Here is a 14,274-nt window from a genome sequence, read left to right as displayed (position 1 = left end):
AAGGGCTTTTTGAACATTAAAGCATGGTCACAGATGCACAACAAATACAAATGTGAACCTGAACATTTGCAATTGATGTCCTCTTTAATTGTTAACTTGGCACCTAGAAAGAAGGATTTTGAATGTTTATGAAAGTTAAAATGTACATTTTCTTTCTCTTAGTACCATAACTGTTTTTAATTGTGTATTTTCTTCAATCTTCTCCCAGAGTTCACTGAATGTATACTGAGACTGACTGAGTCCTGCCATTATCTTCTGGTTGTCTTGTCGTCTTGATTGTTCTTCAATTTGTTCAAATCTTACCAAAGAAGTGCCTGACTTATTTGAGTAAAACAAACAAGCACTAATGTCTACATAATCACCTCAGCGGGTCAGCTCCGCCGCTGCTAAGTTAAAGAATGAACTCTCAGTATTCAATCCACTGTAACAACACAATCACACATTATGACTGAGGCTTAAGCTCATCACAGATACAGATAATACAGTGTCAGGATGTGGGGGTGTCTGCAGATAACTTGCTTTGGGAAGAATGTGCTGGATTTAATAAATCATATAATGGGTAAAAGTGTCATTTTTAATACTAAACTCTGCAATGTAATGTTTTTTAGATATTCATGGTTATAAGAAATTAAATATATTTACTATATTGTTCTAGCAAAATGATGAGCTTGTTCATGGCAAACACTGAGGTATTCTCTTGCATATTATTTCTCATTACTGTTTGAAAAAAAGGGAATCACATAAAATAGGTCAAACTTGGAACACTTTTCTTAGGTAATGTGTGATGAGCACTTGCTTGATGATAGCCACAAACTCTTTGAGTGCTTTATGTGTGTTTTCATGTTTTTCATTTGCACATCCCAACCACTTTAACATGTATATAAATATAACACCTGATTTAACCCAACTAAAAACCCAACTTTAACGCAAATGTTCACTGGATTCCATTCTCACATCCTTTAGTTGTCTTGTGGCGTCCCCATTTCATGTAATGTCACTTTTGTAACTTTTGCAATTAAAAACATAAAATGACGATATCACTTGAAAAAGTTCAAAAGTATCATGTGACACATGTTCAGTGCTTGGTTCCTGACTGCTGGTGAGATGCAGTTTGTCTGCCCTTTAGTGGACATGACGTGTTAATACAACTAGTATCTCAGGCGGTAGATGAGTATTATTCTCTGTACATTATGCTGTCGTCAAAAAAAACAAAGTTACACTGGTTCTTAGTGTCATTTTGGAATCCTGTTACAAACAATCCTGTTAGAAAAGTCAGTTGACCAAATCTCATAGGAAACATGGACACAAATACTAAAACTATAATGACTTAATGAACACATAAAGAAAGTAGATGTCAAAGGTTCAAATAACCGATTATTTCATCCATAAATTAACTTTTACCGTGTTTTTTTTTTTTCAAGCTAAATGTATAGTGTTGACTGCCTACAGAAATATAAAAAGGGATATGTTAAAAGTACGCAGTGAACAGCCACTGCTGACCTGTTGACCAGCATCCAGACACACAGATCCTTTATTATCAGACTGGGATAGGAGAACTCATGCTGTGGGATACACATCGACACGATATGATCCATACTCACAGGCGGGGGTCAACAACACTCACATGGCCCCACTGAAGCAGATCATGAACTTAAACAGCACAGATATCAACTTGAGGGTCATTATTGATGACACTTCTTCTAGAACAGGGCTTGAATCTGTGTTTGTGAGGCATATTTCCCTTAACAATCAGGAGGATTTAAGCCCAAATAAATTAGCGAGGAATATTGATCGTATAACTAAGCCCCCCCTTAATGAAGCGTGCTGTAGCCTGAAGCTGTGAATAAATTGCTTGTGTTGCTGTGTCACGCACATGTTCTGAACTGGGTGAACACACTGACACACATAACTGTCTGTCCATAGAGGGGGAATAATTACTCATAATCTTTACTTAATCTGACTGGGTAGAAATACTCAAATGTTACATGTCCAGCATTCAAAATTTGACTTCGAAAAGTACACAATAATTAGCATCCAAGTATATTTGAAGTACCAAAAGTAAGTACTCACACTGCATAATGGCCCAATTCAGGATTATATAAAGTATTATATTAACCTTTCTGTTGTCTTTAACTGAAATGTGACCCATTTCCAAATGTTGTAATGTCGGAATAAGGGTTCATTTGATCTAATTACCACACAAATATACCAGTACCTGATACCGTCAAGATATTTTACTTTAATCTTAACCATATATAGTCAAAATATGACTTGCCTTTCTCCAAAATTGGTTGATTATTTTGTAAATAAGTTAAAAACAACAAGAGTTAAACGTGAATATGAGTTGGAAATAAGTTTGCTAAACGGCGTTACACAGTTTTAGGTGATGATTTTTGGTATATGCTTTATAGTCAGTTTACCAGAACAGGTTATAAAAAAATATAGTATATTTTGAATAGAAACTGCATACAAAAGAAATGTTAATTAATTGTTCTCCACATGAGCGTTTAAATACCACTCCCTCGTTGACAGAAGTGATCAAGGCTGTGATTGTATCAGCTGATGGTGTTTTTGGTTTGAAGACACGTTTTTTTTACCGCTGTGCTGCAAGGAGTAATAAGTACCTTTAAGTTGTTTGTTTTGCTCTACTTCACTGTCTTCGTCAAGTGGTAAGACTGATTTATCTGTCTTACCGCATTTTTGGCTCAGTTGAGGCCCCCTCCGCAAGGTGAGGCCTCACACAGTAATTCAATTAAATGAGAATATTTACAAATTGTACAAGTCTACAACATTTACATATTGGTTGGTGCGAATAAATTATATATTAAAGTAAAGTGCCCCAAAGTTGTACTTAAGTTAAGTATTTGAGTATGTTTATTTAGTTACATTCCACCACTGGTTCCTGATCAAGCGTCAGTCCTGGCCACAGCTCACAGTGAGATGTGTATATCAAATAATGTTCTACTCAATCAAACTCTCAACATCAAACCGAGCCCCCCCCGCCGCGGCCCCCTCATCAGATCAATGACATGCAGCAGGCATTAATACCCAAGGATAGGAAAGTCAGAATCAAAGTGGTAGCCATGGAAACAACCCAGGCCTGTTTCGATCGATGAGGGTGTGTGTGTGTGTGTGTGTGTGTGTGTGTGTGTGTGTGTGTGGCGGGCCGGATGTAGCGAGGAGAACCCCCTGTCCCAGTTTCAGACTCAGACCCCCTCACCCTCCACAGCAGAGTGGACAGGAATCCAGACGCACAGTGGGCACGGACGGAGGAAGACAATGGTGCAACAAGGCGTTCAGACCCAGGCTGGGATGCTGTTTGTGGCTCTCTGTCTGCACATGGGAGCAGCTACTGCAGGTGAGTTATGGGCCATAATGCTCCAACATCAATAACAGGAGGAATCATTTGCAGTCTGATCTAGTTATGCTTCATTTAATATGCTGCTACACAAAGACTTACTGTGTGTGGGCCACAGGCAGTATTGCAAATGAGTTTTTGACGTGTCATTTAAACTAATAATAGTAATAGTGGATGTACTCATGTCATGAAAATGAATGTATTATATTTCAGTAGTGCATTTAAAGAGTTTTTTAAACTGTGACTTGTTTTTTGGTAATACTTTCTGCTACAGGAATTCAAATGTAGGGCAGGTTCATTTATACACCACATCTATTTCAATTCAACACAACGAAAAGTAGCACTCAAGTTGAATGAATGCACCAGCACTTACAATGGTCTGGCTTTTTGAAGCTAATATATAAGCACTTTTCTTTTGAATCTTTATGGTTTATTGCACTTATTGTAAGTCACTTTGGATATAAGCGTCAGCTAAATGAAATGTAATTTCAAGCAGGCAATTCAAAGTGCTTCACATTAAATCATCAACAGCAACAAGACAAACAGAGCGAAAAATACCACACACCACTGATGACCATTTGAATTCTAAATATTAAAATCAGCCATAAAAATCCAAGAGACTAGAATATGAAAACAAGCTAAAACATGAAGTTATATAAGAAAGGTATAAATAAATGCAGTGTAAGAAATTAAAAATATCAGAAGACTTCATTCATCCTGCAGTATATGGTGACAGAAATGGCAATATGAAAATTAAACTGGAAGGAAAGTAGGTCAGAAAGGACTGATTGTTTTTGGAAGAGCAGTGCAAGTTTTTTGCCTCCAAAATGGAAGTTGCCAATATATATTACATATATTATCTTCTGGGGAGGGTTTTTAATTTTCACCATTAATTCTTCCTCATAATAATCAAATAATTCTGCACAATCCCTAATAAGGTAACTTCAGTTTATGTACGTCTGTTAATTGACACGTAAAAGCTGACAGACTGTTATGAACTTTTTTACTTATTGCCCATAACTGAGTTTATGTACTGTTTTTATCAAAGTGAAAGGAAGAGATACAGAGGAATCACACTGTGCTAATACAAGCCAAGAATCTGATCCCAGCAGTAACAGTAACAGTGCAGTGTGCAGGGGAGAGGAGGTGCCCCCCCCGGGCGCACAGCCACATCAGCTGCAACAAAGCTTTAATTAAACGTGACCCACAATGCCTCATTATCCAGACAGTGCAGCTGGACTAATCAATGGCATGGTATTGGGTGATGCTGCCCCACTATTTGCTCCAATTTATAACTGGCATGCATTTGTCATATTTACAACAAATGCAAAATAAGTCGTTAGCAATAAGAATCTGAATGCTTATAGGCTACCTTTAAAAATGCTAATTAAATATGTTTAATCATGAGAAGACTATAAAGAAAATAACAAGTAATAGTAAGGGGTCAATTCACAAAAATGTAAATTAATTAAAAAGTTATATAAGTCAGTTATTGTAAATAAATTGAAACTAAATGTAAACATGAATGTATTTATTTTTTAAGCAAAAGTATATATATATATATATATATTTATACAAAATGTGTAAACAGTTGCGAACTTGAACATTGAAGATGCCCAATGATTCAAATGGTTCACTGTGACATGTCTCCATGCTTTAATGTTCAAAAAGCTCTTTATTATTCTCTTACTGCCTGTGCTGCAGCACCTCTTTTCACCCTCTGTCTGAAACCAGAGCCCAGTCTGCTCTGATTGGTTAGCTGGCCTGCTCTGTTGTGATTGGTCATCCGCTTAGAGATGTCCGACCCCTTAGCCTGTCAAGTACAATGTGTTGGAGCGCTAGCGTGACTGCTACATAGTGATGTCGTTATGTTACAGAGGTAAACAAAGGAGTCCAATGGAGGTGTTTCAGGCATGGGGGGGGAAGTGTGTGGGAGAGAAACTCCCGCTAGAACTTTGGGATTTTAGCCTTTGCAGACCATTTACATGCACAAACACCTATAACACACTAAAGGTAAAGGGACAACCCCCAAAAGATAATAGAACAAATAAATGGTGCATTTAAGTATTCTGTTTTGGAACCTTGCTTTAATCTAACTTGTTTTCCAATCTGATAACTCTATTTATTCCTCCTCCTTTCCCCCTCCACCAGGCATGCTGAAAGTTGACATGACCTCGGATGGCAATGGGGGGGGCGGGGACACCATCAGCCACTCCCTGACCCTGGTGCAGCGTCTGGAGGCGCTGCTGCTTCAGGGGAACGGCAGTGACCTGTCTCTCCGGGTGGAGACCCCCAGCGCGGACGAGGTGAAGGTGATCCAGGCTCACTCTCTGGTGCTGTCCCTGCAGAGCCCCGTGTTCGAGGAGATCCTGCTGAGCCGCAACAGCAGCAAGCTGGTCCTGAAGGAGAGCTCCGACTGTGCAGCTGTGTTTGATAAGTTCATCAGGTGGGGACACATTTCATCTCAATATGTCAGACTGTGTGAGAGTCACTTCCACCCCCTGCTTCACCCAGTTTGATTGAGTCATTATGCCTAGAGGAATGAACTCTGCAACTGCAGCCCTACATTAACCGAGACAAACAATCAATGAGTCCAACATAAAACAGATTGACCAATCAGGGAACTGCTGGGTTGCTCAATAGCAGCTCCTGTGGTGTAGCAATAAGACATTGAGGAGCCTGTGCTGCAGGAGCAATCAATAAAACTATCTATTTTTATCTCAAATGCTAATGAGTTTGACTAAAAGCTGTATTATAGTAGACATGATATCTGCCAGACTGAGACTGCATTCATTCATTGTAACAAAAATAAAACGACACCTTTCCCCGAATACCATAAAGGGTCAACGGTAACTTTTTGAAGAGGAGGATGCTGTGAGATTACTTTGATTGAATTAAGTCTGACAGAAACACAAGTCTGTACAATTGCACTCTATCTATTTTCATAAAAACAACAGTATTTTCAGCAGTATTTAGCTCTTTGTTTTGGGTTTAATAGCACAAAAACGGTTTTGTTCTGTCTGCAGAACCAGCAAGCAGTTTGTTTTCAGCAAAAAAGCTATAATAAACCCACTGGACACTACCTACCGAGTACCAAATGCTAGACAAAGTTAGCATGTAGCAGCCATAACCACATCTAATTCTCAGGAGTTGGTTGAGACCAAAACAGAGCTAAAAGAGATTAAATGTTGAACTCTTATCACCATGTCTATATAATTTTAGGGTTGTACTCCATGTGTAGATGGCGCTTTACATTCATCAGGTAGACTTAAACAACTGCATTTGGATGATTACGTTGCTTTACCTGCTGGATATGTAGATATGCAACTGTTTGCTAGCATATTAGCATGTGATAATGTGCTAGGTTGTGTTCTTTAGCTTGTTGTGGCGTTCTTTTGCCCCCAAATGGCAAAAATGCTGTTGCAGTCCAAGAATAGTGGGTCTTGATGTTGGTAAAACATTTTCCAACTAGCTGTTTTAGGATGGTCTCATTCTGAATGTATGTATGTTGTTGATTCAAATGCTTCACCTTGAAACCCCTTCTTCCTCTTTCTGAGCAGGTATCTGTATTGCGGAGAGATTTCACTGCGTCTGGACCAGGCCACACCTTTACACAAGCTGGCCACTAAGTACCAAGTGACAGGCCTCCAGCAGGGCATCACCCAGTACATGACCCAGAATCTGGCCCGGGAGTCCACCTCAGGCCACGTGGCGGGCTGGTATGAGTACGCCGTGCAGGCCGGGGACGTGACTCTGAGGGACAGCTGCATTCAGTTTATGGCGTGGAACCTATCGTCGGTGTTGCAGAGCGGGGAGTGGGTGACCATCAGCAGCCAGCTGCTCATGTCCCTGCTTCAGAGGTCAGACCTGATCCTGCAGAGCGAGATGGAGCTCTTTGCCGGGCTGGAGGCCTGGATTATTCAGAATGAGCCGGACGGTCTGACAGCGGAGAATGCTTTGAGAGCGGTGCGTTATGCCATGATGCCGCCACGAGAGCTCTTCCGCCTGCAGACCCAGTCGGCCATCTTGGCTCGCTATCAAGAGTCGGTGCGCGACCTGCTCTACATGTCCTACCAGTTTCACTCTGCGTCACCAATGCAAATGGCCAAGTACTTTGATGTGAACTGTAGCCTCTTCATGCCTAGGAACTACCTGTCCCCAGTGTGGGGGTCTCCCTGGATCATCAACAACCCCTCACGAGACGATCGGAGCACCAGCTTCCAGACGCAGCTGGGGCCCAGCGGGCACGACTCCAGCAAGCGGGTGACCTGGAACGCCCTGTTCTCGCCGCGCTGGTTACCCCTCAGCATGAGGCCGATGTACACAGATTCGGGCGCCATGCAGCCAACACGTGTGGACGGAGGTCGCCCTCGCATCATTATCACGCCGGCCACGTCCAGCGCAGAATTCGCCGGAGTTAACTTCCAGAAGACGGTGATTGTGATGGCTCAGCAGCAGGGGAAGGTGGTGGTGAAACATGTCTACAATTTCCACCAGAGCACGGAAGAAAATGGGGATTTCTTGGCTGAAGCCGACCTGTACCGCCGGACATCTGAATACCTCATCGACAGCTCCCTCTTCCTCCATATTGTGGTGAAACCTCTGTACCAAAGCCTCATAACCAGCAAGAACTGACCCTCTACCAAACACAATCCAACCATGTGAAGCAACATCTCATATCACATCGTGGGGATCTGAAACCTCTTTGAGTGTGATGTTTGGATCATTTGTCTTGTCTCATGTTATTGCTGTTTCATTGGGCAATTACCACACCAAAGCTTTATGTATTACTGCTTAGAGCATTTTTCAATATTGGAACATGTTTCAAAGGATAAGTCTGGTGTTATTTTATATTTTTTAAATCCCATTGATCAAAATCTGATGTGCCCTAGAGCTCCATTGTTGTCCAAAAACTATTAAAAACACATCAAAGAGCCACACTCCCTTTAGTATTTTTGACTCAATCACACATCCACGTCCTGTTGCCCCAATTACTCACTAGAGCATCAAATATAGATCAATCCGCCACTGAAAGTAGACCCCAACAAATGCACTATTGCATCCCCGTTGAGGTTTTTTGCAAGTAATCTACAATGCCCAAATGTTTAAGGGCATTACAATGTCTTTCTATTTTTTGTATTAGAGTCTTTATTTGTAAGCTGTCTGTAAAGCTTTCTCTTAGAACTGATGTTCTTGGTGCTGTAAACCTAAAAAACACTGTCGGTTTTGGTCTTTTCATGGAATTTGCTGTCAAAAAGAAAAATATGTAATATCACCAGCTGCATCTTTTATGTTTGCGTTTCTGTTCCTGTTACATTTTATTTGTATTTGTGTTTTTAATATTGGTGCTAATATCCCTAATTTGCAATTAAGGGGTCACAGTTGTCATTCATCACCCTGAAAGCACCAATTTGCTGATTGAAAAATAATCACTAAATCCGTGCTTTCTGGGCACCAAATGTAATCCTGTTGAACTTCAGGTGCTCCAACAGGCCCGTTTTTACTCTTTACTTTTAATGTATTTATAAAACTACTCGTATAAGCCTTCACACCAGAGTACTGTAGCTGTCAGAGTAACTTGTCATTAATTCATTCATTAAAGTCATTACTTAGTTTCACTTTTGCATTAATCAATGTTACCTGATAATAAAGATTTTTACTGAACTTTAAAAGTAAACTGAATATTTCCCCTGTGATTTCATGTAATCATCACCTCAACACCAGACACAAACATTATTCATTTCATTTAAGACAAGTCCATTTGAATTACAACCCGAAATTAGGCTCTTAGTAGGGTTTTATAATATGTCATCCTGTACTCTCGATCAGGTTAGGAAAAACTGCAGAAATGCAATAGTATTTACAATATGTTATGCATTGTAAGATTAAACCAACAAAAAAAGTACACAAACAGATAGACTGGTGGAAAAAAACCTCCCACATACACATAGTTACGGAGCCCCCCTGGTGACATTGGTGAGAAAAATATTAATACGTGGCCACGTATTAATAATGCGTGGCCACGAGTTAATAATGCGTGGCCACGAATTAGTTATTATGTTCCCACACATTTGTGGGAACACAATAATTATTACGCAATAAATAAATCCAGATAGTCTAACTCTGAGCATCTAAAACATATTCTGGATGTTTTTACACATGGGTTTGTTTATTTATCATTAATAGCCTGATTTCACATTTCATTCTTTATTGTATGAATATTTTTAAACTCATAAAATCCCAAATCTTCTGTCTCCAAATCCTAACATTTCAACAAAATACAATAAGATCTAGATGTTCAAATGTTTGTTTGGGAAATGCATGACACTTTGCTCATATTTAATCAAATTGTTCTTTATGTATCATTTTGGAAGGTTTCATGGTGACATGCAGAGGTGGGAGAAGTACACAGATCTTGTACTTGAGTAAAAGTAAAAATACCAGAGTGTATGAATACTCTGTTACAAGTAAAAGTCCTGCAATCAAAAGGTCACGCAAGTGAAAGTACAAACATATTATTTTCAATAGATACTTAAAGTACCAACAGTAAAAGTAGTCGTTGTGCAGAATGGTGCATTTCAGAATAATATATATGATATGTTTTATAATGATTGATCATGAAAGTGTTCTCAAAGCTGGTAAAGGTGCAGCTAGTTTGAAAGACTTTGTATACTGCAGGGTAGCTTGTGAATTTACTCCAGGTGGAACTAAAGTGTGATTCAACACTTGATTAGATTTCACATCATTCATCCACATCTGTGAAGTAACTAGAGGTATTATACATTCAATGGAGTAAAAGTACACCACTTACCTCTGAGTTGTAGTGGAGTAGAAGTTCAAAATAGCAAAAATATTTAAATACTCAAGTAGAGTATCGCAAAATTGTACTTAGGTCTACTTAGTTACTATACACCACTGGTGACATACATTATAAATGTCACCTTTTATGCACATCATTTAACTATTGAACTAGTTAAAACAATTCACTAAATACACTAACATTTTTAATTAAAGTGTATTACTTTAGTTAATTGTACTATCAACCACTGCACAACACACTACTTCTCCTTACACTCGTTACACTCTAGTTCACACAAATCCAGCACAGAAATGTAAATAAAACCGCTCTCTAAACGCTCTGGACTCCATTTCCCATTATCCTTTGCGCTCCAAGCAGGAAGAACGTTCTCTCGCAGGGGCTCGCACTGATCCAAGTTAGGAGCTTTCAGCTGCCAGCCTTGGCCCATCATGTAAGTGCTGCGGAGAATTCTTTGCAGTGCAATTGCAGAAATTACCTGTTACCTGACGCCTGCGGGGGCCGTGCAATCACACCGGCGCTCTGTGCACGGACACGCACGCTCCGGACGCAAAAAGGCTCCAAGTGCATGAAGATCGAGGCTTGTATTTTGCATCTTTGTTGCAAAAAAGCAAGCCGCTGAAGCTCCATTGCGAGGGCGATGGAGGGAGGGAGTGAGAAAGAAGGCAAAGTCTTTTGTGCTTCCCCTCCCCCTCATCAAAGCAAAGGGGAAATGTCTCAGCCAAAGGGAGGTAAGCATATGAAACCGATCTGTGCAATACTGTGCGACATCATGCAATCACGGCTGCACGGTTTGCAACATGCAGCCGCTGCAGCTCGGCCGGTGCATTTTAAAGTTACATGGCTTTAGAAAAGGGTCAGTTGCATTTCCTGTTTAAAGATATTCCCCTTTGCACAGTTCCTGGTAAGACGATGCTGTGTGTGTGCTCACTCATATTGACGCTGTTCGCAGGGATGTTGTGCACAGGGCGCCTTTTAACAGTCACGAGATAGACAAGGACAGTGCAACTCTTTATAATGAAACTCTGCACGACTTGATGCATGGCTTGTGACCATTGCTCAAGGTAAATACTGGAAGCAGAGTCGCGTGCAGGGCTGCAAATATGCGTGGTTCTGTGCAGTGACGTGACAAGCTGTCAGTGGTCAAGTTTGTTTATTAGGTGTTGATTTGTTCCTGTTTATGGGACAGACAATTACAATCTAAGAATATAATCTGTTGTCAGGGTTGGGAGGGTAACTTTAACAATGTAATCTGTAACAATTACTAGTTATATGAACAATAACAAATGTATTTAATTGAAAAGTAATCATTACTTTCCCTTACTTTTGGATTACTTCAATATCAAATGCAATGCAAATAAATACAAGAGAAACAAAATTACAATAACGTGATTTTTGCTCAAGTGTATTATGTAAGACAACAGAACAATATGACTTTTGGAAAATAATATATTAAGATGTGTCCTCTTATAGGATAGTCCTCCTATAGTATAGTAAACAATGCTGATTTAGTTTAATATATTGATTAAACATGGTATTTTTGCTAACTAATCAGGTGTTCACCAACTGCATTTGAAAAAAGACTTGAAAGTAGCCTAAATGTAAACCAAAAAGAAAACAAGCAGAACATCCACCTATAATATCATTTTTTTGTAATCCTGTAATACCCTTTAAAAATTACCAGTAATCTGATTACTTCTTTTTTAATGTAACTGTAAGGGAATACAGTATACTGTGTTGTATCCTGATTATGTAATCCTGTTACATGTAATCCCCAAGCCTGTCTGTTGTGAGCATTGAGGTGGTGTTGAGTTCAAGAGCAGGGGGCTTCTTCAGGGTATTATAAAACAAGTCTCCAAACATTCTGTCCTGGCAACTGGATATGAGTCCAACCCCTGTGTGTGGGATGTTTCCTTTAGCATGCATATGGAAGCATGCATGCCACACTTTGACCCCGACTTTATCAACAGGCAGCAGTGGAGTACCTGCAGCCGAGAGCTCTCACAGAACATCAGTGACTGCAGAGAGAAAAACAGCTGCAGTGAAACAGCTCAGGCGTTTTTCTCCTGCCTGTACCGTGTTTTCCAAGAAGTCCAAATTGAGGCTGGTTCATTGCACAACATGTAGAACACACACACACACACACACACACACACACACACACACACACACACACACACACACACACACACACAGTCAGAGGGCTGTACAGGATGTGAACAGGTAGCAGAGAGGGCCCCCGACGGTCAGAGGCTTGCAGTGTTTATCTGGTACAGTCAATTGTTCACCCACCTACACACAGGAACACACACATGATGATGAATAATGCACAGACATGGGTTTTATTTTTTGTACATGAATGAGTTGGTTTGGGACTTTCCTGAGAGCAGAAGTAGGCTTCTGTTCAGTGATGTTGTACGGTGCAGAAAACGCCACGCACAGAGATAAAGGTCTGAAAGGAGTATTGGTTAAATGTATGGCCGATTTTTTACTACATTAAGTTTGATCTTGAGTTTTTGTTGTACGAAAAACAAAATGGCACTGGAAATGAAATTACTTTTGTCAACTGCACGCACATTAATGATTCTGTTGCGGCCGTTTGAAATCATGGATCTTTAGTACTAATGAAGGAAATACCTAGAGCTGCAATGATAAGTCAATTATAGAAAAGCAATTTCCTCAACTGTTTTGATAATGGATAATTGTTTATTCCTAAGTTTCAGCTTGTCATTTGTGAGAGTTTTCTTCAGTTCTGCTGCTTCTGTGATGATAAATGAAATCATTTATCTATTTTGGTTTAACAAAACAGGCAATCTGATGGCAATGCTTTGGGCTTAAAAGTATTTCTATTAAACAAATATGCCAAACATTTGGCGTTCCAGCTTCTACATTGTGAGGATTCGCTGCTTATTCAGTTTTAGATGGTTGTGAATGAAGACACATTGGAAATTGGACTGTTGCTCTGAGAATTTTTTTTTGAAGATGGACATTTTTCCTCGTTGTGAATGTTTAAATCAGCGTATTAATCCTAGTTAAATAATTATTAGTTGTAGCTCTAACAGATTTAATAAATTACAAGTATCGTATATCTGAAGTGCTCAAAGAAAGTCACAGTAACCCGTTTTTTTTGTTGAAAAAACGTAACTATCGGAACAAACATGTTTGTAATTCTTTAAAACTCAAACTCAACCCATGTATCCTCGTGATAACCAACACTGTAGAATTGACCTTGGTTTTAGTTCTTTCATTGTACCTTTGCCCCAGGGAGTGACATGCTAACGTGACAGTAAGGCAAGGCAAGGCAAGTTTATTTATATAGCACCTTTCAACACAAGGCAATTCAAAGTGCTTTACAAAAAACGAAAGACATTAAGAAAATGGCAAAGGTAGCAAACAGCCCTGCCCATATGCATGATTCCTATAGAGTTATATCCAAAATGCGGCCACATTTAACTTGATGCTAGATGCCTTGTTGGTGTGCTTATCTGACCAGGATGGCTTGCTTGATTCCTCCATGCATTAGCAAAGAGAACAACAACATGGCCGCTTTATTCACATTTAAACTTCAAATCAATTAATTAGCATGTTTAAATATTGTACTTACAGATTGTTAGCAAGAAACAGTTAATGCAGATATGAGTTCAAGTTATAAGAATGTATTTTATTAAAAAAGAAAAATGTGTAATAAACCTTACACAGATTATACATCTCAGTAAAGTGAACACAGGTTGGTTTGTACTGAAAATAGAACTGTTACTCGCATCCCTTCACAGACTGTACATTAGTGTTGTATAATTTAGGAAAGGAAATGAGTACAAATCTGCAAAGTTAAAATAAGCACCATGTCCTTGCATTTTGTTGACGCCAGACGGAGCAAAAATCCCATCGCCCTACTGCTGGTTTCCTTCAATTCTCATATCATTTGGCTTAGTGTGTGTAAAGTCTTGAATCTCTGTGGGGGCCGCAGCGTTTTGTCCCCTACCATTGTGCTGAGTGTGCAGTGTGCTGTTCTGGCCGGTGGCAGGGTGACAGCCCCCCCCCAGCTCGTGTCCCCCTGCAGCCTCGCTGGCCCTCCAGCCAGTGCACAAATGTCCCGTTT

General features: G+C 39.8%; 2 protein-coding genes across 2 annotated transcripts in view; both read left to right on the top strand.

The window, feature by feature from the left end:
• The first annotated feature begins 3,161 nt into the window (after positions 1-3,161).
• LOC117553494 (BTB/POZ domain-containing protein 17) lies at positions 3,162-8,927 on the top strand. Its single transcript, XM_034227447.1, has 3 exons — positions 3,162-3,358; positions 5,510-5,804; positions 6,919-8,927. The coding sequence occupies exons 1-3, from the start codon at positions 3,280-3,282 to the stop codon at positions 7,991-7,993; spliced, it is 1,449 nt and encodes a 482-aa protein (XP_034083338.1). The 5' UTR covers positions 3,162-3,279; the 3' UTR covers positions 7,994-8,927.
• Positions 8,928-10,531: 1,604 nt separating this feature from the next.
• map2k6 (mitogen-activated protein kinase kinase 6) overlaps positions 10,532-14,274 on the top strand; it is a 30,268-nt gene continuing 26,525 nt past the window's right edge. Inside the window, exon 1 of the mRNA XM_034227508.1 lies at positions 10,532-10,906. Within this exon, the coding sequence (XP_034083399.1) occupies positions 10,816-10,906 (91 nt within the window). The 5' untranslated portion in view covers positions 10,532-10,815. The remainder of the gene's footprint in view (positions 10,907-14,274) is intronic.

This window comes from Gymnodraco acuticeps, unplaced genomic scaffold, assembly GCF_902827175.1.
Source record: "Gymnodraco acuticeps unplaced genomic scaffold, fGymAcu1.1, whole genome shotgun sequence".
NCBI lineage: Eukaryota > Metazoa > Chordata > Actinopteri > Perciformes > Bathydraconidae > Gymnodraco > Gymnodraco acuticeps.
Note: the sequence above shows the minus strand (reverse complement) of the source record. Positions and strands in the feature narration are given on the sequence as shown.

Bases quoted from the DNA above. Each gene is read 5' to 3' on its own strand.
- LOC117553494 (XM_034227447.1), top strand. From the start codon at position 3,280: ATGGTGCAACAAGGCGTTCAGACCCAGGCTGGGATGCTGTTTGTGGCT. The intron at 3,359-5,509 runs GTGAGTTATGGG...CCCCTCCACCAG, and splicing joins CATGGGAGCAGCTACTGCAG to GCATGCTGAAAGTTGACATG. The intron at 5,805-6,918 runs GTGGGGACACAT...CTTTCTGAGCAG, and splicing joins GTGTTTGATAAGTTCATCAG to GTATCTGTATTGCGGAGAGA.